The sequence below is a fragment of the Diabrotica virgifera genome, chromosome 2, assembly GCF_917563875.1.
Source record: "Diabrotica virgifera virgifera chromosome 2, PGI_DIABVI_V3a".
NCBI classification, from domain to species: domain Eukaryota; kingdom Metazoa; phylum Arthropoda; class Insecta; order Coleoptera; family Chrysomelidae; genus Diabrotica; species Diabrotica virgifera.
The window spans coordinates 265,344,118-265,371,977 of record NC_065444.1 but is presented as its reverse complement, the minus strand read 5'-3'; the positions used below and the strand labels follow the sequence as shown (position 1 = coordinate 265,371,977).

General features: G+C 32.9%; 1 protein-coding gene across 7 annotated transcripts in view; it reads right to left on the bottom strand.

Moving 5' to 3' along the window:
* Positions 1–548: 548 nt before the first annotated feature.
* LOC126880622 (supervillin-like) overlaps positions 549–27,860 on the bottom strand; it is a 668,543-nt gene continuing 641,231 nt past the window's right edge. For 6 of the 7 annotated variants that reach the window (XM_050644630.1, XM_050644629.1, XM_050644633.1 and 3 more), the window contains 4 exons: positions 27,515–27,754; positions 23,187–23,556; positions 20,334–20,623; positions 549–16,413 (listed from right to left, as the gene is read on the bottom strand). In XM_050644630.1, the coding sequence (XP_050500587.1) occupies positions 16,171–16,413; positions 20,334–20,623; positions 23,187–23,556; positions 27,515–27,754 (1,143 nt within the window). In that variant the 3' untranslated portion in view covers positions 549–16,170. The remainder of the gene's footprint in view (positions 16,414–20,333; positions 20,624–23,186; positions 23,557–27,514; positions 27,755–27,860) is intronic. The other variant, XR_007696656.1, reaches the window with a different exon arrangement.

The window sequence follows — 27,860 nt, the reverse complement described above, 5'->3', positions numbered from 1 at the left end:
GAATTGCATAGTGTAGAATTCCTTCCCTTTAGTCTTCACTGCAGCATCCATTTGGCTTGCATATTGTAGAAGCCTTGGAGGTTGTCACCAGGAAATGGGCCAATAAAGTTTTTCAATTAAAAATCTTTTAAAAATATTTAATTTACAAATATTTTTATTAGGTTGAAAAACTTAGTCTTTTATAATAAAAGTATTTACTAAAAATACTAATATATTCTTTTCACGCACACCTTATTTGCACTACATAACTTAAAAGATGTAGCGACTAATACCATACTGTCGGTGTGCGCATGCGCCAGGGAATGTAAAAATTCACCCTCGTGCCTAAAGAAGTATAACTTCAAAAAGCATCTGTTCTCTGAGACGAATACTCCAGAGCGATTTTTGTTTTGCACATTCCAAAAATGTCTGTATTTCTAGAGGATGAGGGATAAAGTTTGTAGTAGGAATTATTACTAAGGGTTGGCTAAATTGAGGTTGGGAATTATAGGAATGAAACAGCGAAAAATTTAATATTGTTTTCCGCATGTGAAAAGTTGAACACATGGTCTGATTTCTGTGAAAATATTTATTAATCAAAAAGGTTATGAGAGTACACAACAATATAATTACAAATGTATGATCTTATTTTAGTATAGAAAAGACTTAAATACAATACGAATTTTACAGACTTCGATTACAATATTGTCAAAATATACAGAATAATAAAAAAACTGATCATATGTAAAATAATAGGATTGGCCCTATTGGAAATATTACGTTAAATTTGGATTATTTTATTATTTAATAGCGTCAAATTTTACATAAAGATGTGCGTTATTTACAAATAATGTTCTATTTATTATTCTATATATTTATGAAAACTTTTTTGGGATAAGTTTTTCGAAATTAATAATTTTGACAATTTGGCTGTAAAAACTGAGAAAGAATGTTGATATCTTCTACAAATAAACATTTCGGAAACTGGAAACTCTTAAAAGAATCTAAATACAAGGTGCAAAAATAACTGAAAATCCGACTTTATTTGAAAGCGAAAAAATCATTGGAATAAAATATACGAGAAGAGTGCATAAAATTTCCAAAATGGCATTTTCGCCCGATCAAAGAACTCTATGATCCAAATAAAATAAATTAAGGAAGAGAATTTGAGAATAGGTAGATGAAAGTGTCTATTATTAAATAAAAAAAGTGTACATTCCTAAGGTACCTCTGTTTTGCAAACATTTTTCAAGAAAGGTTGAGTTTTCATATATTGGGCTGTATTTTGTAAAATAATGAAAAATAAATAAGAAGACCAATTTTTAAAGCAAAGTGCCAATATAATTGTCAAAAAAATTGTGTTTTTAATTATTTTACGAAATACAAGAAATACATAAGTCAACTCTTTTCGCAACATTTTTGTAAAATGGAGGTCCTTTGGTATTGTTCTTTTTTTCGATAAAACATTTTCAACTTATATATTCTTTTAGAAATGTATAATAAACTTTCATTCTTGATTTATTTTTTTGGCAAACTTTTGTGCTCATTGACCGGGCTATTTGGCAAAATAATTTACACACAAATATGAAATTACATAAGCTGAAATTATATGTATGTGTAATTATAATATTTAAATTGCAGATACTTAAACAGAGGCGGTAGACACAGAAGGAAGGATACACTATTGAGAACAGTGTGCAAGTCTACATCCGTTCAATATTTCATCTTATTAAGTCTTAAAAAAGGATCAGAAGAAGTTTCAAATTATCTCCAGACGGTAAGAATGTCAACATGAGAATACATAATATGAGATTATAAATTTAAGACATTTAACACTTATGAATTAAAACAATACACTAATTGAGAATAACAATTCCAAAAAGTGGAAAAAAGCGGTGTAGTATTCATACTGATAATAATTTTTGGCAGGATAGAACAAACATGATAAATATTCTGGAAGTGGGCAGAAAAAGATTCTCTTTACTAATAAATTTGAAAAAAAATGTGTGTTTTTACGTAGGCGCCCAACCCGGGGCATAGGAAAAAGATTAAATATTCCCCACTGACTATTTATTTATTAATAAATTTTTAGACAGGTGTGAGGAGAAAAAAATGCGACCAAATAGCACAAAACAGGGAGGTCTTTGTTCAGAAGTTGATGCAAACTCAATAAAACTTGAGTAAAATAGGACCCAGTCAAGTGATTTTCGCTCATTCATTGGAACACTCTGCCAAAAAATTGTCACTTTGACGCCAATTTGTTAAAACTAAAAATTTCGATAACCTTCAAAGATAACTCTAAAAACTATTTTAAACATGTCGATATCATACAAATAAATTAAAATTTGAAAGTGTGAAAAATCTCAGAAATAATAACTTAATAATGTCAGTGCCGTGAGGATCACAAAGACTAGAAATGTTCAGCGACTCAAAAATCTATTGAGTGCTCTCAATTCCGAAAAATTACAAGGCACCTCTTTTATATACACTTTGGGTATAATATATACAAGTTACAACATAAATACATAGCCTAATCACAGATAATATTAGAAGATAAAATAAAGTTAAAATATTTTTATAGTTTTTAGAAATTTTATATCAAATCGGTTCATTATAACGGTGCAATATGATGAACAAACTCATCTTTTTGTTCTCCAGTCTCAAGAATGCGTTCATTTAGTTCATTATGAAGATTTTCATCAAATAGAATTCTTTGTTTAACATTTACCACTCTAGACCTTTGAAAAAACTTGTAGAAATAGTAATTAATAAAGAATATAGACTACAGCTATTATTAATTTTGTAATTGTTTGTTTTTAGAACTTTTTATTATAGTTTACAATATTATTACAATTTTTCTGTCTATGGTAAATGTAAAAATCATATATTATTTACCTGTATGAGCATAAAGACTTTGAGAAAGCGTTTGATTCAGTCCAGCATTGTTAAAAGCACTTACAGAATGCAGCATTGATCGTAGTTAAAGAGCTCTTCTTCGTAACATATATTAACAGATTAACAGCTGCCGTGAGAATCTACTGAGGGGACACAAACACATTTCACTTGAAGAGGGGTATTAGGCAAGGGACACCATCTCTCTTCAATTGTTCATCGCTTTGTTACAAAGTGTTATGAGGAACAGTAATTGGTAAAATATTGGAGTCAACATACATGGGGAGTATCTAAACAACTTGACGTTTGCAGACGACATAGTACTTATTGCAGACAGGGGGTATCATGCCTGCCAACTTCATGGCTCTTGTACACGAGTTGGCCTTAAAATTGACGTTTCTAAAACACAATCTGACATGACCAACCTTGTACTGGCCAAAAACATCTCAACTAATTTAACAAATATCTGGACCGCGAGATTAAATTGTGAAGAGACAATCAGACAACAGAGTTAAACAGGAGAATAGGACTAACATGGGCAATGGGCAGCTTACAGAAAACTAAGGGAAGTCTTTAGATCAGATATTTACAATATAAATTATGAAATAAGGTGAAATTACAGACATGTTTATACAGGGTGTCCCGGAAAATAGTGCGTTCCTTAAAGGTGTAGGTAGAGAGCACCATGTAAAACAAAAAACTCTTTTAACATTTTTTTCTAAATGGTACCGTTTGACCAAAAAATTAAAATACATTTTGGTATGCAAATTAAAATCTGGCAACACTGTGAGGTATGAAAATTTAAACGTAGACAGTCCTATGTTTAGTAAATACATGGATAGTTTGAAAGAATCGTGTTTAGTGTCAATGCCTAAAATGTTTTCGAATCGTGACTTCATTACCTATTATGTTATTATTTTGATTATTTATGGCAGATCACTAGATACATACTATAATTTCTTTCAAAGTGTTTTTCCGGTATTTCTCGTCGTATGAATGTATGTGTTCGTGAAAGTGAGTTACTTTGAACATGAACATTTATTGGTTATAATAATTATATTCAAGTAAGTACAACTTAATCTGGTGTATTTAATTTTCATGTTAAAGCCCTCAGCATTCAACACATTTAAAACTTACTAAATACATAATACTAGTTCAGTTAAAAGATGTGTTTTTATGTGAAAAGATGTATAATTCGTTTAAAATTATGTATGTGTATGTGTATCTAAATAATTATAGTAAACAAATAACAAAAAAAAACAAATAATAGTAAATGCACAAGTACTGTTAGGTTGGATTATTTTAAATATGTACTGTAAAAAATCACAAGCCAGTTCTTATTATCTGTTATTATTCCGTAGTGCGTATGATATTACCAGGCTATTTAAATTTCTAAACATTAAAATACGTAAAACAATGTAATATTTTTTTGGAAACAGTTAACTTTAGAAAAAAATGTTACTGAACTTTTTTGTTCTAATTGTGTATTCTATCCATACCTTAAAGGAACGCACTATTTTCCGGGACACAGCTGGAATATTGTCCTATATTAGCGGAGGAGAAAAAAACTGTTCGAGAGTTGGAGAACGGCTATTGAAAGGGAAGACATATAAGATTAGCAGGTCGAAAACAAAGTATATGTGATCTGGACGTACAGGAATTGTGGGGAACAACGAATTGCTTGGGAAAACTAGAACGAATAGGAGAATTTAAATACAATGGCTCCTACATAACGGAAAATGAGACACTAGACCGAAACATAGCCCACAGGATAAAGGTTAGTTGATTTATCTGGAAGCTAATGAGTGGTGTACTCTGTGATCAAAAAATCGGGAGAGGGCTGAGAGAAAAGATATACAAGAGACGTGAGACCAGCATTGGGTTACGGCGGTGAAGTGTGAAATGCAAAGAGCGTTCAGGAAAATAAGATAGAAGTAGATGAAGTGAAAATGTTACGGTCTATGTTTTGGGCAGACTAGAAGGGACCAAAGCACTTTCTTGTAATTTCCACATATAGATTACCAAATTGTCAACAAATTATCCAATATTACCTACTACACCTCCAGTTTATACTTTTTTACACTTGTTCATCATAACAACACCATTTACGATAAACCGAAATGATATACGACGATGGTAAATGTTTTATCCAGAAGACCAGAATAAAAAACTATTTATGCATATTTTCCAAACAATGACCTGAAAATATTTGCAATGTCAATGTAATAAAAATCCAGTTATGAACATTTAGGTCATCTGGTAAGCTTGGAAAATTTTGGTTACACTTCAAGGAAAATGTTTACAAAAAAATTTACAAAACTGAATCTTCCAAACCACATACCACGAATATAAGTGTACTAAAATAAACTTACGTGCATAGAAATCGGCCCACTTAAATATTTGGTCATTTTTGATGTCTAATATTTCCTAAACCTGTTGGCCGATTTAAGTGATTTTTTGAATATGTTATAGCCTGATCCTTTAACAATACCACTGTAATAATATTGTTGTTAAACAGGTAAATTTTCATTATATACCGGGTGTACCAACCAAACTTTGATTTTTTTCTCAAAGTTCGCATCGCCCTGTGCAATATTCTAGCATTTATAAAATACTGAAATTAAAACTCAACTATAGCCTCAGATTTTCTTAACATTTTGTTTTTCGATTTATTCGTTTATGTTGGACAATAAAAAAGTTAGGTACTTTAACAACTAGACATGTTCTTCATCAATACACGGTGTTTCTAAATAAGTAACGCCAACTTTAAGGGGTAATTCTGAATTAAAAAATAATGATAGTTGGCTTTATAAACGTATGTCCGCAAATGTTTCGATTCCGAGATACGGGATGTTGAAATTGTTCTTATAAACTGACGATTTATTTATCACTTTAAAACCAGTTGAAATATGCAAATGAAATTTGGTGAGTTTTAAGAGATAGTTATTGCGGATTTATTGACATAAAATTAAGAATTATATATTCACCATTAGCGTGCATACGGGTAATATGATCGGTCATATTACACGTATGCGCGCTAATGGTGAAAATTAAATTCTTAATTGTATGTCAAAAAATGTCCAATAACTACGTTTTAAAACCCACCAAATTTCATTTGCATATCTCAACTGGTTTTAAAGCAATAAATAAATCGTCAGTTTGTAAGAAAAAATTCAACATCCCGTATCTCGTAAACGAAACATTTGCGGACATACGTTTATGATGCAAACGGTCATTATTTTTTCATGCAGAATTGCCCCTTAAAGTTTGTCGCACTTATTTAGAAACACGTGTATTGATAAAGAACATGTCTAGTTGTTAAAGTACCTACCTTTTTTATTATCCAACATAAACGAATGAATCAAAAAACGGAATGTTAAAAGAACCTGAGGCTATAGTTGGGTTTTAATTTCAGTATTTTATAAATGCTAGAATATTCCACAGGGCGATGAGAACTTTGAGAAAAAAACACAGTTTGATTGGTACACCCGGTATACAATGAAAATTTACCTCTTTGGCAACAATATTATTACAGTGGTATTGTTAAGGAATCAGGCTATAACATGTTCAAAAAATCACATAAATCGACCGACAGGTTTAGGAAATATTAGACATCAAAAATGACCAAATATTTAAGTGGGCCGATTTCTATGCACGTAAGTTTATGTTCGTAGATATTAGCGTTACAAGATAATTGATAACCAGTGAATAAAGTAATATATTTTCAAAGTCAATTTAACAAAAAGTTTCAACTGTAACATGTAGAGCATAGAAAACTTGCTACTAAACACAGTTACAAAGTTTAAAACAGATGAGCAACAATAATATCAACCTAAGAAGAAGACGCTCGGCCAGAAGAATTTAAAATAGAATTAAAAAGAAGAACCTTATCTTATATAAGATCGATCAACCCGTATATAAAAAAACGTGTACGATTTTGCATAATTTTCTGAATTTATATGTGTTTGATCAGCCTTGGGTGGACAGCATATGAAAAACTGAGAGAATTTCATGAATTTATGTGTCTGTTCGGTCTTGGTGGGTAGCATATACAGGGTGAGTTGGAAGAAACGCGCCAAACTTTAAGGCTGTATAATATACGTAAAAATAATCAAAAATAACTCATACGTTGTTAATCGATTTTCACTTGTTTCCGAGATATGGGGTGTTAAAATTTTTCTTAGAAACTGACGATTTATCTATGCTCTAAAACCGGTTGAGGTGTGCAAATGAAATGTGGTGGGTTTTAAGACATAGTTATTGCACATATTTTGACACACAATAATTAAGAATTTTATATTCACCATTGGCGCGCGTACCGATAGTACGCCACTGATATATTTCAAATTAAACATTATTTTTCAATTCCCTGTTCAATTTCTGACAAACCATCTATCTTCATGTTTGTTCATACGACGCTTCGTTTTCATGCAAAAAATAAAATATCTTAACGCTTACAAAGTATTCGAAATAAGTTTCTACACATTCATATAGAAACTTCGTCGAAAACTTTGTAAGCGTTAAGATGTTTTATTTTTTGCATGAAAACTAAGCGTCGCATGAAAAAAAGGGAAGATAGATTTTTTTGTCACAAATTGAACGAGGAATTGAAGAAAGCTTTTTAATTTGAAATATTTCAGTGCCGTACCATTTTTATCTTTAAAAAATTTCAGACTATTACCCGTACGCGCGCCAATGGTGAATATAAAATTCTTAATTGTGTGTCAAAACATGCGCAATAGCTATGTCTTAAAACCCACCAAATTTCATTTGCACACCTCAACCGGTTTTAGAGCAATAAATAAATCGTCAGTTTGTAATAAAAATTTTAACTCCCCGTATCTCAGAAACAAATGAAAATCGAATATGAGTTATTTTTGATTATTTTTACGTATATTATACAGTCTTAACGTTTGGCGCGTTCCTCCCCACTCACCCTGTATAAACTGAAAAAAACTTCTAAAAATGAGCAGCCTACATGCCTCTAGTAAAGTATTTAATCACTGCGTCCTCCCAGTACTGATATACGGGGCAGAAACACTTACCTTAAGGTAAGCCTTGGTTACGAAACTGAGAGTCGCGCAGAAATGAATGGAGCGATCCATGTTACGAATACCTCTGCGAGATAAAATAAAAAAACATCAGAAGAAGAACCAAGGTGACTGGCATAGCCAGAGTAAAATGGAGATGGGCAGGACACATAGCTAGAATGATAGAGGGCGATGGATAAAGGGGTTATTGGAAAAATCTAGATAAAAAGCTGGATGAGAGCGGAGCAGAATAGACGGGGATGGAGACACGAGGAAGAGGCTTATGATGATATGTGTTTGATGCCGTTTTATGTATCTATTTTCTTCATTTGAGATAAATAAGTGGTGCACAGGTGTGCACAGATAATTTATCAATGTAGCAACTGTGGCGACACGCTTCAATTACTATTTTGCTAATTTTAATTTTTAATAACTTTTTCAAAATTAAATAATACGTCCCATTTTAAAATTCACAAACCATATGCATAAAGGGCCTCTTAAATTTTAAGAAACGAAATAAATCAGTATTCAGAAAAAATGCCTTCTCAGCTTTTAAAACACAAGATGTTGATGGCCTGTTCAGTTTATGTATGGGAAACGCAAATTCCATAATAGATTACGGGACGATAAAGGGCCAGCCTCCTTATGTCAATAAATCAGTCTTCAACTTCTTTAAAAACCACAGAAATGTAAAACTAATGTTTTTAGTTCATCCACAGGCAGTCTGACACAAACCGTCGTCCCGCAAAAAATAACAAACCCTCTTACGAGATATAAGCACGACTTTTTACCCAAAAATAAATAAATATATTGTTCGTTGTCTTACACTTATTGTAATTTCATTTAATTGTTTCCGTCAACACACCACCCACGGAACATGTGACCTCTTTCCTTTAACGCAATTGGTTGTCCAGGTATGACGAATGATCGAAAGTCTTGGCATCTGGGACACATTCACTTTTTCTTAGTTTTCTTAGTTTAGCTTTACGCTGAAAGAAAATAGAAGGGTTGATTAAAAAGTACAGAGCAGGATTACAAAGAATTAAGGATGCTCTGCACAACTTCCGCATGAAGTGGGTTCTCCTGAATAACTGTAAGATATGGAAACAAGCTTGAAGATTCAAGTTTCTGTTGCATATATGTAGGTGCCTTCATAATATCATTATAATTTGGTGGCCTAACAAGGTGAATATCGCAGAGCTATATTATTGGACATCTGCTGATAAGCAAGATTCTAAGATGAACAATAAGACCTGTTGTTACATATGGGATGGAAACAATGACTATTAACCAGAAAGAGGAAGATAGCCTTCTGAAAGTTGAAAGAAAAATAATGAGAACGATACTGGACCACAATGTAACAAAAGAGGGAGAAATAAGAATGAAAACAACCACCACTATCGCACAGGTGTAGAGGAAGGAATAGAAGAAGATGGATGGATGATTTAGAAGGTTTAAGAACAATGAATATTAAAGACTAGAAAGTTTAGTGCAAGGACAGGAAAAAATGGAAAAGGGTCACGACAGCAGAAAAGACACAGCAAGCTATAAATGACATAGATGAGTAATCCACCGCAACCAGGAATAGGATTTTGAACGCCATGACGTTATTCTTTTTCTCATGATCATCTTTCAGTGCGTCACAGTTTTTCGATTTCTTTCTAACGCATTAAATTGTATGTGACAGAAAAAAAGCACGTCCGTGATTACAGGCATTTAAAACATTTATTCTAGTTATTCTAGTTGTCGATAGATGGCGCCATAATAAAAAAAATATTTTTTTTAATTAGATAATAATATTACAAATATAATCTGTATAATTTATAAGACTATACAAATCAAAGAAAATACCATTTTATAAATGCAAGAAACACATTTGATTTGTTTTTATTCCAAATTGAAAATAAAATGTGACAACTGTCAGATTTAACTAAAATGTCATGTTAGAATAAATGTCATAAATGTGTATTATCACGGACTTACCCTTTTTCCTATCATTAGTTACGCACTGAAAAATGCTCATGAAAAGGACAATAACTACAATCCCTAGGGAGTGTAATGCTTAATGAATGAATAAATGAATGACATAGCACAGAGCAGGCTTCCGCAAATAAGCAAGTATTGATCACGAACTGGGGATAAATGGGCTGATAGCAATCGACAGCTAAAAGGATCCTAGACCAGTTTTAGGCTGGAACTCTCAAGTAAAGAAAGTGCACTTTATCGACAAGGAAGAAAAACCCTACATAAGAAGTATAACAAAGCCATAAGGGAATGTCAGAGGTGTTAGAAAATTAAGGCCTTGGCAAAGGATAGGAATTATATTAAGTAAATAAAAGAAACTGTAAAAATTACCTCAAAATAACCTATTTTTATAGCATAGTTGTTTTAGCGAAGTTATTTGTAAGATTCAGTTTCGTATGTTCTTTCAAACAAAATTGATAAAGAAAATAATTACCTATAACAACAAAAATTATACCACAACTGAAGAAATTTTGATCTTTTATTTGATTTTCAAACAAACGAATTAAGTACTCACTTGATGTAAATACAAAAGCTAATTTCTTAAATGGCAGTTTCAAAAAACAGTAAAAAACTATAAAACGTCCTTATTAAGCTCAAAAATGCTTCAAAATTGTTTATACGTCCACACCTAATTATCTAATTAGTAAAAAAATGTGAGGATATTTTGTAAAATATCTTTAAACTTTGTGTTGATTAATTAAGACTCTCTAAGAGGCATTGATACAACAATGATATCCATATTTTACAAAATTGCCCTTTCATAACACACTAATAACCGGTTTCTGAAAGCTATGTTAAATCAACAGTTTATTAATACATCTCTAACTTTGACTATTACTTCAATTTTTTCTTATATTGATTTAAATGTCCTTTAGTAACATCTACGACAATAATAAACGCAAATGTTAACGCCTCAATCACATTCAGACAAAATATAACTTTTTTAATCCCTTGTTTCTTTTCAAAAGTCGAATTTCTGTTTTTTTTTTGTAGCCTGAGTTGAGAAAATGCCTTGCTACTATGTAAAGTTTCCTCTGAGAGCCGTAGCACTTTATTCTTGACCGTTGTGGGGAAGAACTGTATACTCAACTGTGGAACTCAAGAAGGTCGCCTTAACTCTTGGTCTCAGGGCATAATCTTCTTTCGTCATGAGGCTCTGCCTGGAGCGGCCATACTTATCTCGTGGCACAAGAATAAAGCAGAAGCAAACAAAGCCTTTGCCATCCGGTGACTGACGAAGAAGAGGAACTAATTGAAAATTAGTCATAACAGCGATCAAAACAAAGATCAATCTCAACAGCCTAAGCAGCACCTATGCAGTATGGTAGTAGGAAAAGTTTAAGTACATCTTGAAGCCAATGTAGCGGTTACGCTACTAATTAAATAAATTCAATTAAAATTCCATTCAAATACCCCTCAAGAAACCCCGTGTGAGACGCTCGCGACCGATCTTACAACGACCTTTCGCTGCACAGGCGCGGCAAGTGGAACAAAATCGACTTTGTCGATCTGAACCAGCGGTTGGTCAAACTCGATATCAGGAATCGAGATATCGATATTAAATCGATTTTGTTCCACTTGGCGCGCCTGTGCAGCGATAGGTCGTTGTAGGATCGGTCGCGAGCGTCTCACACGGAATTTCTTGAGGGGTATTTGAATGGAATTTTAATTGAATTTATTTAATTAGCAGCGTAACCGCTACAGCAAGCCTCAACTCCCAAAGAGCCCCTGGTAGCTAAAGACTCTGGAAGACACAATATTTCAGTGCGTAGCGTGGGAAAGTCAACAATGTCAAATGATCCATAAGTAGTAAAACTTTTGAAATAAAAAAGAGAATGGGGAACGATCATATCAAGGAGTAATATGGCATCAGATTAACGAAAACCACATTTGGAAGAGAACAGTGAAAAAAAGGGGCAGATATATTTCTAAAAAATGGATGAAACTAGACACAAACAGTAAGGATAATTAACGTGTTAAACTTTAAAGTTGTAAAAGTTGTCGCTTTATTAGATAAATGTGGAAATAACAAGTCTTTGACAAACCAGTCATAAAATTATAGCAACATAGGAACGTTTTAATAAACGTTTCTATATTGCTATAACTATCTATGTCGCTATAACTTTTTTTAACACCATTTATATCAATATGATGACGTGATTATATCAAATTTAGAATATTAAGTTTTACAAAAATATGGCAGACACTTTGCAATTTGGTTAAGAGTTTTTGAAGCCACTAAAATTTGATATGTTTTAAAAATAAAAAAGACAAAATATATATCACCACTACAGTAACTACAAGAAATTTAGAAAAAACAAACTGTAAACAACTGAGTCACCCGAGTATATATTTTAAAAGGTTTGGTGCTTTATTTGAAATGTGAATGCGATAATACTAGTTGTATATTACGAAAAATTGTTGTATTAGGAGATTATATGGAAAAACTTTCAAAACTCTAATGCTGTCCTTTAGAGATCGATCAACAAAGAGGATTCCGAGCAGGAAGATCCTGCATCGACCACATGTTCACGCAAAACCAACTCCATGAAAAAAAAGTAGCCAGAGACAGAAATACACCGTCGATCTCTCGTCGATCTTTTAAGATATATGATACAGTGTCACTGTGTAAATTATAGCAAGTCATGGAAAAATTCCCTATTAATATAACTTTAATAAAAGCAGTGCAGAAATTCTATAACACCCAATCAAACATAAAAATCAATAACAGATTATCCGACAGCTTCATGGTGAATAAGGGACTATAGCGATACGCTTTAATTACTATTTTTGCTAAATTTTTACTAACCTTTCTCAAAACGAAATAACATTAGTGATTTTAAATTCACATTTAATATACAAACCATATGCTAACAAGGGCCGTTAAGTTTAAGAAACGAAATGTATCCCTAAGCAGATTGTATAAAATTAATGTTTTTTTTTTTTCAAGGAAACACTAATAGATTTCGACGCCAGATTGCCACGCTCATGTCAACTTTTTAAAATACAGAAAGGTTCTCATCTTTTTAAAACGCAGATGTAGTAATTTATTGCCTTTCTAGCCATATTGTAAAACCGCAAGCGTGGTGACATAATCGAGTGTGGTGGTCTCGCAGTATTCAGTATCGACACAGCAGGCGCGCGGTTCAGACACACCCTCGCTAAAACAACAACAAAACCCTTACGAGATAATAAACGAAGCACGTTTGTTTACCCAAAAATAAATAAGTATATTATTGACAATTGTTTGCGTTTTAATTAATATTATTTATATAATTGTTTCCGTCAACACATCCACCAACGGAATAGGACTACGACATGGATGGAGCTTATCGCCAACACTGTTTAAAGCCATATAAATGAGGTCTTGAAAAAATGGCGGAAATCATCTTCTGGCATAGGGATACAGCTAAACGACGACTCAACAGTATACACATTACATTTTGCTGAAGATCAGGTGGTGATTGCCCAGGATAAAGATGATCTAATATGTATGACAAACCGGCTGTTACGAGAATACAAAAAATGGGGCCTAAAGCAAATATATGAGTATAGGAGGAGAGAAAAATGAGTCACAACTAGAGGATGATATGGTTATCGAACAAAGCTCTGATTATGTATATGTTGGAAAGAGAATTCAACAAATTGGAAGGGCAGAATTCGAAATAGAGGAAAGAATTATGAAAGGGAAGAATAATAGGAGCTTTGAACTCACTACTTTGGTCAAAAACCATATCAGAAGAAAAGAAAACACAGCTATATAATAGCATCTTAAAAAGTGTGGAATATAAAACCTGGCAGCTGAATAAGGGAACGGAACATAAGTTGCTCGCACTGGAAATGGACTTCTGGCGAAGATCGGCCTGCATCTCTAGAGTCTCACACATAACGAATGAACGAGTACGATATACAATGAATAGGAAAACAAACATAATAGAAGAAATCCAGGAAAAACAACTTTGTTGGAGTGGCAATGTAAAAAGAATGGAGAAACATCGACTCCCAAAGCCGAGAGTGGAATGGCAACCCCCGGAAAAAAAGAAAAGCAGACCGAAGACTACCTGTATAAGTCAGTGGCGGCCGGTGAGGTAGTGCCATGGAGTCATGGCACTATCTTATTTTTATGCAGAAACATATTTTTTTATCATTAAACCGTCTTAATGCCCGTTCATTTGTTTGTGCGTATTTCTTTTCTCTTTATAAATTATATAAAATCTGGCAACTGTGTAGTGTAATACAACCGTCGCCACTCACAGCGGCCGGGATGATCGTGCCGAAATCTTAGATGGCTTGCCTGAAAAGAGAAAGATTTTACGGGCATTATATGTAAGTGACAGAGATAGAGCTATATTGCACTTTTAATACACGTTTACATGAGACTATTCGTGCCTGGCTCGACAAGGAAGATCTATTTTTTACTTTGATCATAGTGAATAGTGGATCGTAGATGCAAAAAGATTCTGGTACAGAGTAGTACATTATATTTTCGAGTTTCTTTACACGCTCGCTCGTTCGTTTTTGTATTTATAATTATTACATTTTTAATTATTAAACTTTTTATTATAAATTATTATATTTTTAAATAATTTTAAAAAATTTAATTTTTAATAAACCCCCAGTTAAATTCAGCTTATCGATATAGTCTAATTAAACGCAATGAACAAGAAGTGGATAAGAATCGATATGTTTTGAATCAAATTAAAAATTTTATCTATATGGTTTTGTGGAGCTTTCGAGTTAGTTTTGAGAAATCACGACAAAAGGAAAATTAAGAAAATACGAGGCATCTTTATGGAACTGTTCAATGTTAGCCGAATTAGACAAAGACTAGGTTAATATTCAAAGTTCCAAATCTATTAAAAGTATGTAGCTCAAAACAACACAAAATGAACTCCTTCAGTGCATGTTAGATGTTTATCACGAGGAAATAAGTAAAGAAATTGAAAATTATCTTTGTGTTGCAGTGATTGCCGATGGAACGACAGACGTCACGTCGCTGGTGAATTTCAGTTAGCTATATTTTTCCGATATTTGTGTAAAGGGCGACAAGTTGAGAGATGTTGGAGATTTTACTTGCTGGACGGACATGATGTCAAATCAATCACTGAATGCATTTTAAATGTTTAAATTTCTTGACACCCCAGAAATGGTAAAATATAATAATATACCTTTAATATATACCTTTAATTTATAATTATATGAAGTGAACTAAAAGACAGACGTACTCTCATTTATCATTTATTGTAACTTCCGACGACCGGTTTCGCTCTCTAAACTATGCAGAGCATCTTCAGGTCAACGGTTACAAGTCACTAAATGATTCGGATACAAGGAGCTACTACCTCAGTATTCATTAACATGATGTTATTGCTTAAGTTATGCTAATGGGATATGGTGGAATAGACGGAGAATGTTACAAAGGTAAACAAGTTTATGGGATTTGGGAATTCTTGAGGGTGAAGAGATAGTTGTTGAGAGACAACCAACAAATCTGTGCCTGTTATTGTGTTTGTGAGCAGTTGTGTGAACAACTATCTCTTCACCCTCAAGAATTCCCAAATCCCATAAACTTGTTTACCTTTGTAACATTCTCCGTCTATTCCACCATATCCCATTAGCATAACTTAAGCAATAACATCATGTTAATGAATACTGAGGTAGTAGCTCCTTATATCCGAATCATTTAGTGACTTGTAACCGTTGACCTGAAGATGCTCTGCATAGTTTAGAGAGCGAAACCGGTCGTCGGAAGTTACAATAAATGATTGAGAGTACGTCTGTCTTTTACTTCATTTAAAATGAACTCTCACATGCAACCCATTCAACAATTTTATAATTATATCTTTTTTGACAATATCGTGAACCCGTCACTAAAAATTTACGCAGCTGCCCGAATTCTGGCACTACCTACTTAAAGTGATACGAGCCGCCACTGGTATAAGTGGAATCCAAAAAAGCAATGTCTGAGAAAGATTTACGAGTAGGAGACTTGAAAGATCGACGAGGCTGAAAAATAGGAACCGGAAGGTGCAGGACGCTATAAATCAGTGTTACCTACAATACTAGTGATATTACCGCATTCACATTTCAAATTATACACTTCACACGTCACACTTTGGCTTTCCAACGCTTCTTGTAGTACATAATATAACAGAACAAAATCACAACATTAAATAAAATCATTGGGCTTTGAATAATCAAAGCATCCACTCATAAGACATTCGACAAAAAAAGTAAACAACGGTCAAAAAAGTCCTTTTTCTTTCTTCAGAGCGGTCTTCTTCCAAGACGGAAGCTTTTCGAATTCCTCTTTGGTCATGGCGAGTAATTCTTGGAAATCTTCGGCGGATAAGTATTTTTCGATATTGGTGGGATCGACCCCTTCGGGTAAAGGCCTCTGAAGAAGCTCCGTTAAAGGATATGTCGTTCGGGATAGCAGAGCTAATTCTTTTTCGATGGATAAGATGTCGCCTTCATTTTTACCTTCCTGTAACAAAAATAAATCGATAAATATTACAGAATATAAGAAAATAAATTTTCCCTGCAACTTCATTGGAATTTTCCTGTCACACAGCACACCACTCGCTTCCTTCCACTTCATCCACCTAGCCCTAATTCTACTGCATGCATCTCCATCTATTTCTCCATTACTCTGTAATACCGATCCTAGGTACTTAAAATTATCGGATCATTGATAAATTTCTGAAGGACATCAAGAATAAAGAGGAATCAGTCAAATGATAAGACGTAGAATGAAAACTTACGAAACAGAAAAGTATTACGGACCAAAACCATTGAATAAACTGAAGGACATCAAAAATAAAGAGGAATCAAAATCCACGAAGAAAATAAACTTCCTGTAGCTGTCGGTATACCATAAATCACAAAAATACTAGATTTGTTGTAAAAGGTATATTTTAAAATACCCTAAATAAGGGTCACATTAAGACAAAACGTTTTCGAATTAAGAAATCCATCATCAGTGTTCTAAACGCCAAAAAATAGCATGCCTGAGCCACCAAAATGTGTTGGGTAAAAACCCTTTAAATGTGAACGGTTATGTTACGTTACATATTTATATAATGGTTAAATGATATTCCAGATATGCCTGGATGTTACCCAGGGCAACACAGGACTCTTCCCACGTGGTTGGAATTTTTTTGGAGAAATAAAACCTCACATATTGGATTTCAATGGCCAACTGGAACATCATTTAACCATTATATAAATATGTAACGTAACATAATCGTTCACATTTAAAGGGTTTTACCCAACCCATTTTGGTGGTTCAGGCAAGCTATTTTTTTGGCTTTTAAAACACTGATGATGGATTTCTTAATCCTAAAACGTTTTATCTTAATGTGACCCTTATTTAGGGTATTTTAAAATATACCTTTTACAACAAATCTAGTATTTTTAAAGAGGAATCAGTCAAATTCACCGTCGAACAAGAAAACAATAATTCACTTTCTTTTTCTGGATGTGTTAAGAAGAAGCCGCATATATAACTAAATTTTACAGAAAATCAACCCACGCCAACAGATATTTAAATTACAACTTAAACCACAACGTAAAGATCGAAAAAGAAATTATCAAATCATTATGATAGAGCCCTCAGCACCTGCTCTAAGCAAAATGCATTTCAGGAAGAAAAACATCTGCTAATAAAGGTTTTGACAAAAAAATGACTACCTATTGTCATTATAGACGAGGCAACGAAGCATTAAACCTAGGAGTTTTGTGCAGTAAGATGAATCGTCATGCAACTTTTTGCATTCGATTGGTGAGTGTCAGGCAGTTTTGTGAACTAAATTGATCTCCGGCAAAAATGTTTGTGCATGAGAAAAAGCATCTTTAAATTGCATCTCGAAGAGATGGAAAATAAAAAATTTAGGACTTAGAAAATATTGACGGAAATGAGTTCAATTTTTATACTTGGGTGTTTAGGAGGTCACTGAACACGAATTTCATGACGGCGATGGTCTCCGAGGTACCTGGTGCCCAGGGTGGAACTCGTCGCCTGGGACGACCGAATAATTCGCGGGACGATCGAATAATTCGCGAAATGAAGATTGAATCGAAAAATTGAAAAATACGTTTCAATATTTTTCAAAAATCTATCGAATGACACTAAACATGACCACCCCACTCCACCCGCTGAAGGTGGGGGTGGAGTGGGGTGGAAATCTGGGGTAGAAGGGAGAAATCTTAAATAGAAACCCCATTTGTTATTGCAGATTTGGATTGCTTACGTAAAAGTAAGCAACTCTTATTCGAGACATTTTTTAGAATTGTGGATAGATGGCGCTATAATCGGAAAAACGGTTTTTTCGTGATACCATAGGTAAATTATAGAAACGGTCTAATATCTCGAGAAATACACTTCCAAATAAAAAACCAAAAAATACATCTTTTATATTTTTTAAGAACCTATGGAATAACATAAAACACGACCCTCCACTCCACCCCCTGGAGGTGGGGTGGGGTATAATTTTAAAATATTAAATAGGAGCCCCCATTTTTTATTGCACATTTCGATTCCTTACATAAAAATAAGTAACTTTTATTCGGGACATTTTTTCGAATTATGGATAGATGGAACTCAATATTTCCTGAGTTCTAAATTTTTCATTTTCCATCTCTTCGAGATGCACTTTGAAAATGCATTTTCTCATGCACAAAATTTTTTGTCGGAGATCAATTTAGTTCACAAAATTGCCTGACACTCTCTCGAATTGAATGCAAAAAGTTGCATGACGATTCATCTTACAGCATAAAATTCCTAGGTTTCGGGCTTTTTAGTACTTCGTTGCTTCGTCTATTTCCAAGGATGATGCGGTCTCATAACTTCCTATAGTGAAGCCATTCGGAGCAATATAAGATGCTAAATATTGTTTCCTCAACAATAAGGCTTCGCCATCATAAATTTACGCTTTACGCAGATGACAGCAGCAAATGACAGGAAAAAGAACAGAAGAATCATAGCAAACAAGCTGGAGAAAATAGCAAAATTCACGGATAAATGGAAGATCAAGATCAACGGACAAGACCCAATTCAGTCGGCAGGTCAGTCTACTGGGAGAAGAAATCAGAATAAGAGGGAACAGAATCCAAAGCAAAGTTGTCAATCACTTGGTAGTCCACCTCAACAGAAAACTCAACTTATTATTATAATTATAACCGGAGACAGAGTACTGATTTTACCATCAGGTTACAACAAGACTCCTTGATGGATATCATCGCCAACAACAGGACACAGTGCTTATTCCTTATTGACTAACTGATCATCTAATCAGGTGGATGACGAATATAGTCAAGTAGGGATATATCTGCAGCCCCGAAAATAGTACATACTGAAGCAGACGTCTAAGAAGGAACCCCGCATAATATATTTTAAGAATCAAGACTAAACATCTTAGGCATCAAGAATAAAGAGGAATCAGTCAAATGATAAGACGTAGAATGAAAACCTACGAAACAGAAAAGTCTTACGGACCAAAACATTGAATAAACAATAATTCACTTCATTTTCTGGTGTGTTAAGAAGAAGCAACATATTAACATTAACTAAATTTAGCTGTGTAGAAGCAAGTCACTTGCTTCTACACAGCCATGATGTGAACAAGTCAAATTTAGCTCAATGGTAACTCGAGCGTGAAACATTGGATATTTTGTACATCCATATTTAAAGTCACATCAATTTTATATGTTCCTATGACGGATTAGTTTTAAAGGGTTTTTACTCTAATATTTTTACTTAGGTGGTTAGCATGTATAATTCAATAAACACTGATGATGATCGGTCAACCGATTGAAAACTAGTTCTGTTTGTTTTATGATGTAGCCCTGTATAGGGATTTTAACAAATATACCTTTTATAAAGGATTTCATAGTTTTTTGTAATAAATGTTATACAGCCAACTACAGGAAACTTTTCCTCGTGGATTTTTCGTTTACTTTTGTTATTTCAAAACTATTTTTTTAAATGTAACTGTATATAATGTGATAGTATGAAAAATGGAAGATATGGCAACGGTCTCGTATTTCAAATTTAGAACCAGCAACAAACAGGTCACAGAACACTAATTTCGCTTGACAATGCGGGGTTGCCACCCTCTCTTGACCGCGTGAAGTAGAAATTGTCTATTTCTATTTAACTTGCTTACGATGTGAGTTACAGAATGCCAATCCAAACACGAAAATGACGCGATAGATATCAAACATTTCGATTTCGGGTAATTACGATTCGACTTGGTCATTTCTATTTGATTTGTTAAAAGTTACAGAATAGGGCTGAATTTGTAGAAGTAAAGGGAGTACCAGAGCATTCAATTATGTTATCAAATTTGCCCTATACATACAGATCTTGTATTTTTCATTATAAATATAATTTAAACTTATATGTACCTTTTTGTTGAGTTCCATGACATCAGGCCTATCCTCCCAAGCCGGAAACATATTTTTAAATTGCAATGGCTCCAATCCCGCCCACACTAAGTGTCCAACCATCGGTTTATCACCGTTAGTCTGTTTCCAATAGTCTATCGCTGTCTGCATCGCTGCTTTCCTTTCGGCTTGCCATCGGACAGCTCCTGATCCAGTCTGATCGCTTAAATCTGAATCGTTGTCGTCATCTTTCTCGGGCCAATACCCTTGCCACAACCACAGTTCGTGGTGGTTATCGATCAAAAATAGAGCTACAACAAATACAACATATCATAATGTAGGATAATTGAAAAGAAATTGTAAAAAAAATCATGTATGGTCCAATTCAAACAATTAGTTTTTTCGCTAATGGCAAGTTTAGCAGGAAACGCTGTTGCAAAATAAAAAAAAAAACATATTTATTTACCACAGCAGCTACCGGTTACCTGTTTATATACCGAAACAAAGATCTGTACTATAAATGTCAAACTCATGTTGTCCTATGGAAGGTTATGTAAGATTTTTTGTTCATAGATGGGAAGTTGGTTAAAATATAAACTGATCTATGAAACTGTCTACACACTAAATTCTGTTACTTTAGTTTCTCTATTTGATTTTGATTAAAATTGTTGGATATTTTAATTGAATTGTATTAAAACAATAGTATATCTTCTGTATTTTGTCTTCTCCGATTATAAGTTGAAAACATTATTTGGACATTATATTATTTAACCTCCAATATTATGACAGACCTCAGTTACCTCTAGACTCAGACCTCTAGTGATAAAAAAGATTCTAACAGCGCAACCCGTGGGAATGAGAATACGGGGTAAAAGTAAAAAGGAAAGTATTTGAGGTTTGGAAAGTAGTAAGTATTAAAATTAGTTTAATATTTAAATAAAATATAAATAAACTGTTTAAAGTACATATTAATTTCGTTAGAATCATATAATAGAGGTATAACTTCTTACGTGCGTACAAAGTACACACACATTCTTTTTTTTGAAGTTATACTTCTTTACGGGCGTAATGACGGTGAAATTTTATATGGGAAAACCTAGCGACCGGGCGCATGCGCATTATAACTTTGTTCTGATTGGATGTTCAAATGACATGACAAAAATTATCCAATATGGCAGCTGTGGCACAGCTGTGGGACTGTGCATGGTTTGGTTATAATGTATGCTTGTTGCGTTTTAAAATTTGTAGGAAGAGAAACAACAAACAAAAAGTTAGTTAATGGTTATACTGCCTTTTTAAATAATTTTCATATTATATTTTTGGACTTATTTACATAGAAGAGATGATTGTTGCATGCCAATGTGAAAGCTCATCAAACTGTGCCTAGTATGAGTGCCGCAGATCTCGCTTATTCAAAGCTAAAGAATCTTTCACTGGTAAGTGTTTTATAAATAGTTGATCAAATTTTGTTATGATATTTGAACATAGCCACTTTGCACGACGCAAGTGATTGTGAAATTTATTAGTCGTTATACGGGCTCCGATACCTACCTTGAACCTACCAAAATACATAAGTAGTATGTAATACTTTTATTTACATAATTTGATTATCATCAAAATTTCTATCAATATTCACCTAATATATTGTCTTCTTACTCTATGTTTTGTTGTATTTTTTCAATTCTAAATCATTTCAATTCAAAATCAAAATAATTTGATTTACATAAGTTAAAAATGTCAAAAGGTTAATCTGTTTAGTTAGACGATCTTCGCACATAATGACAAGCTGTCTCTGTGGCGAAGTTTTAATGCGGGTGAATCCCAATACAACGCAAATACCAGCCGCGTGGTAAGTTGGTTCGAATCCCAATAGAAACTTTTATTTTTTTTATTTTTTTTTATACATTTTATGATTGTAAGTATATTTATTATATAATTTTATTTTCAGAAAATACGTATTTAGTTAAAAAATTTTCCGACAATTAATGTTCAGAAATCATTTGTGGCATTTTTAATGTGTTTTTTGGCACTGTTTTAATAAAAATGTTTGAGAAGTAGTAAGTATAAATTAATTTAATATTTAAATAAAATATAAATAAAAAGTATATTAATTTCGTTTATAATCATATAATCATATAATAGAAGTATAACTTCTTACGTGCGTACAAAGTACACACACATTCTTTTTTTTTGTATAATTATTACTTAAGGACCACCCTGTATATCAGACCATGGCTTATTGACTTGTTGCGTGATGTGGTATTTGTTGTGTTAGGTTTGTCATCAATTAAAAATATATGTACAGTTGAGTCCATGATTCCATTACCAGTCCGTAAGTCATCATTCTTTACTCCGATCACGGATTTCCTTAACTGTGTAAATGAAGCGAACTTTGCATGTAAATTAATGGCAAAATACAATACACTTACTATAAAATTTTAAACTCCAATATAAATTTAGTTGTGAAAACAACTGTTTGTGTAATATAAATTACTTCGAAATGCAAAAACAGGTTAAAAACAGCAAAAAATCGAACAAGCTGACAGCAACAAGTAAACAAATCAAAAACGTCACAAATTGTACTTAAAATCTGAAAGCGTCCCCAATCCTCTTTTTGTATCTATTTCTTTCCGATGTACTGAGTCTAGAACGTTCATAAAAATAACATGTGTATTTACTTAATAACAGGCAGTAGCTGGTTTGTTTTTATTTTCATGCGTGGAAGACAATGATGCTAGATAAAAAGTATATATTTTATCTCGTCAGGTATTAATGACGCAGGGGTAAACAACCATAGACTCAACTGTATAATGAGAAATTGTTTAAAAATTAATTATTTTTTAAAATCAACAAAAAAATGTTTAAATATATTACCTGGTTGACTAGAGGAATATAATTCGGATTGCACAAATGGGTAAGGACTAGAATGTTCACTTCTATGTGGACACAATACTTCACTGGCAACGAAATCGCCGGTAATGCTGCTCATCCTGAAAAGCCTCATGGTATGATCAAAGGATTCTTCGTTGTTTTGTAGCGAGTAGTAGCTATTTCTATCTTCAGTGCCGATTATGCTGAAGAAATCTTCTGATTCAGAACCTTCTGTTAGTTCAATTATGTCTAAATCCTCATCGAATTGGTCCAAGTTTAGTTCGGAAGGTTTATTTTTCATTAAATTTTCCACAGCTCTCTTGGCTACGAGTCTTTTTTGATCGGTTGATTTAATACCATTCCAAATTATTACCTAGTAAAGAATAACATAATTAAATGATGAATTGAAATGAAAATATCCAAAAGGATTAAAATTTTCAAAACGTTTTCAGTCCTATACTTTGTTTCACGTTAAGAATAGAACGTTACGCCATTGTTTATATAGGGAGATAGTTGGTCAGTCCAATAGGAAAATTTGTTTGATTAAAATTGAGACAGTCACCAGATGTTCCCACAATTTCTGTCAGGGTCGCAACGTCAAAATGCATAGACACCAAGTTGGATACGATCCTGTTCATAACACCCCAACTCGCATACATATTAAGAAAAATAAATATATGTGGAAGAATATATTTAGAAATTGAATTAATGATGTCATGCTACTATACATTATATATATAATAGCAAGACATCATTAATTCAATTTCTAAATATATTCTTCCATATATATGTATTTATTTTTCTTGTATTTATTTTTATATGTATGCGAGTTGGGGTGTTATGAATAGGATCGCATCCAACTTGGTGTATATGCATTTTGACGTTGCGACCCTGACAGAAATTTGACTCTCAATTTGAATCAAACAAATTTTCCTATTGGGCTGACCAACTATCCCTATATAAACAATGGTTACGCTTACGGAGATCAGTGTTGCCAAACCTCTCGCGCACAGGTGGGTACTCGACTGCCGATGCCGATATACGATTCATTCTGGTCAGTACGGCGCGGCATCGGCGCGCTTTTATCGTTCATAAGAAATACATTGGGCTATCTCCGCAATGTTCTATTGTTAACCTGAAACGCTCTATAGCAAACTATCATCGATAACAGTAGCCACCATCACCAATATGAAGAAAAGTGGAATAAAATAAGTGGTAAATAAAAAAAAAGAGTCATTTGAATGTTAAACTAAAAAACATGTCAGGGACTATAAGTAAAATACATACGATGGATCTGAACTGATATCAGACTGGAAAGAAATGAAAAACAAGGATGAGGTTCATTTAAGGAACAGAAAACTATTATTTATGGTGTTCCTTCAAGCATGGTATTTATATAGAAGAGATTGCAATTCTTTAAAAATAACAAAAAAAGAACAGTTACCTACATTAGAATTCAAAGCACAAATTTCACAAACTACTTGTTTTAAACATAAGGTATATTGTTCTAAAAGAGGGCGTCCATCCAGGTCCAATCCACGGCATACGAGAAAAAAAAAGGAAATATCATGCAACATCACGAAGAAGTTATTAAATATCAATTGGGTCATTGACCCATATATTTTTAACATAAAAAAATATGAAAAAAATATTTTTAAGAAACGCTTTTCTTTAGTTACGAGTGACTAAAATTAAACATATTATAAAAAATCAACTAAAAAGCAAAAAATTTAAAAAATTAAAAAAATCTAACACATTCGTCAAAGAAAAGCGTGGCGCGTCTTCATCGAATAAACGGTTTTCGCACCACGCTTTTCTTTAACGAATGTGTTAGATTTTTTAAATTTTTTTTATTTTTTGATTTTTAGTTGATTTTTTTATAATATGTTTAATTTTAGTCACTCGTAACTAAAGAAAAGCGTTTCTTAAAAATATTTTTTCATATTGTTTTATTTTTTACTTTTTAGTCTTACACTTTTCAAACATTAAAATATATCGTCATGTTTATTAAAATATGTATAAAACATATGATGTACAGACATGAAAAGTAGTCGGAATTGGCAAAAAATTTAAAACTTTATTGTTTATTTATGAAGCATAACGTAAACAATTAACGTGAAATTATGTATAGTTCATATAATTAGCTACAATCTGTAAAAGTTTGAAGTTTCTTCATTGTAAAAACAAGAGAATTTAAACATTTTCCGTTAAAATCGTTTTTTTCTTGAAACAATTGATAAACAAAAAAAGTTTTTATTGACTATTCGTGTATTGTTCCCCCATATGTCTGCAAATTTTTAGTCATTTGCATTGAAGAAAAGGCAGTCAAATTAACGTCCAAAGATTTGACCCAAACGATTGAACTAAAGAAAAGCGTTTAATTAATTAATACGACAAAACGAATTCTAATGTTAATTGTAGCACAAAACGTCTCTACCGGTGGTTTTTCTAAGACTACGATAAAAACACGAATTTTTTGAATTCGAGTTTTGGTTGAAGTTTTGTTTCGTATCGTATTGAAATTTGACACGAATAAACGCCGATTTATATATAAACAAATAGTTGAGCGTTCAAAATTTGAAACTTTATTGTTTATGTATGAAGCATAACGTAAACAATTAACGTAAAAAGTGAAATTATGTACAGTTCATATCATTAACGACAATCCGTAAAAGTTTCAAGTTTCTACATTGTAAAAAACAAGAAAATTTAAGCATTTTCCATTAAAATCGTTTTTTTTTTATTTAAACAATTAATAAACGTAATTTCTTTTATTGACTATTCGTGTATTGTTTCCGCGAATGCATATGTCTGCAAATTTTCATTCATTTGCATTGAAGAAAAGTCAGTCAAATTAACGTCTAAAGATTTGATGCAAACTATTGAAGTAAAGAAAAGCGTTTAATAAAAAAGGAAGATGTAAATATCCTAATTGTAAAGGAACTCCCAAAGTTCAATGCCAAAAATATAAAATATTTCATTGTTTCACTACAACTTCTAATTGTTTTAAGAATTTTCATACAGAATTAAATTTTCACAATGTTGGATTTTTAATATACCTACATATTGTATGTAGTTTTACTGCATAATGTTGCTTACAGTAGGTACACATTCCATATTTTTTCAAAATGGGGGGCAACTCAAAAATATGTCTACAGGAATTTTTAAATATATCACTGAAGCTATGTCAAAACAAGAAATGATTTTTAACGTCCATATTTAAAGTTCATGCAATATGGGGTTAATAAATAATTAAAGTATTAGATAGGTAAGAAATTGATAAAGAGAAATTGTATCTATGAGTTGACATTGTTAGATTTGAATTCTTGTAGAAAGTTGACTAGTAAAAAAAGACAAGTAATTGGACTTCGTTACTCCTAGGTTTTCACCCAAAGTAATCGAAAGTAGAACTGGAAGTCGATATTTGAATTCTTCGTGTAACTTTGCGTCGATTGATATACGATTTCACTCATTTTGAGTCATGTTTACTAAACTTTGGGTCACAATTGTTTAAACAGAAATGACTTCAAAACCGGAACTAAAAATTTAAACTCGACTTTTTAATACGCTTCAATTGATGCGTCACATGTACAATTTCCGCGACTATAATTACGGCACTTCCGGTTAGAACTTTTTAACCGGAATTGATAAAAACCAAAAGGATACATTTTTGTTCTCATCTTGCTAAGGCACGTCGAATGATATATCGCTTAGGTATACTATTTCGATGACCTTAAAACAGTACTTCCGGTTGCAACTCTAAAACCGGAAGTCTGATGTCAAATTTCTCATCTTTAATAGCATTCTTGGGTGTATAAGCTTCCATTCGACACCTCATTTGTCATTCTATCTGTATTAATAATGGAGGAGTTATATTCGCGGACGGACGGACAGACAGTCATGAAACCGAAAGTACAGTGGAACCTCGATAACTCGGATTAATCGGGACCGCGACCGATCCGGGTTATCCGGAGAATATGTTTATCTGATGAAAATCGGTCCGGGTTATCGGGGGCCGACTTATCGGGGTTCCACTGTATATACATATTTGCTCTCGTCTTGCGAAGGCGTGTCGAATAATATATCACTTGTACTATTCCGGTGACTTTAAAACAGTACTTCCGGTCAAATTTCTCACCTTTAGTACCTACCTTGGATTATAAGCTTTCATGACAGGTATGATGGTGATAATGGTATAATTAGACAGACGGACAGATGGACAGACGAACGTGGACAATTCAACGTTTTCACATTTTTTCAAAATTGGGTGAAAACAACAGGAGAAAATATTTTAATTAAAATAAATCTAGAATTAAACTTCAAATACTAACCTGTTCTCCTTCGACATCAATGATAACAAACGAAGATCTACTTCTCAAGGAACTCATCGCTAAAGGAACTTCCATGAGGTAAATTTCGTTAACTTTTTCCCCTCTCAGGATATACAAACTAGGCTTATCTGATTTTTCAGTTCCATCTCGTTTGCCTTTATTTATAATCATATTTCCGTTAAAGAGCCTCAAAAATGCTGCTGGTTCTGATCCCTGATCAACCCTGATCTGAGGCGCGTTCTAAAATTGCATTGGTATTGTTTAGTTCTAATATTGCATTTGTAAGGTTTAATTTGATGAAATGTATACTTCATATAAAAGTTCAAAAAGTTTATTCCACATAAAT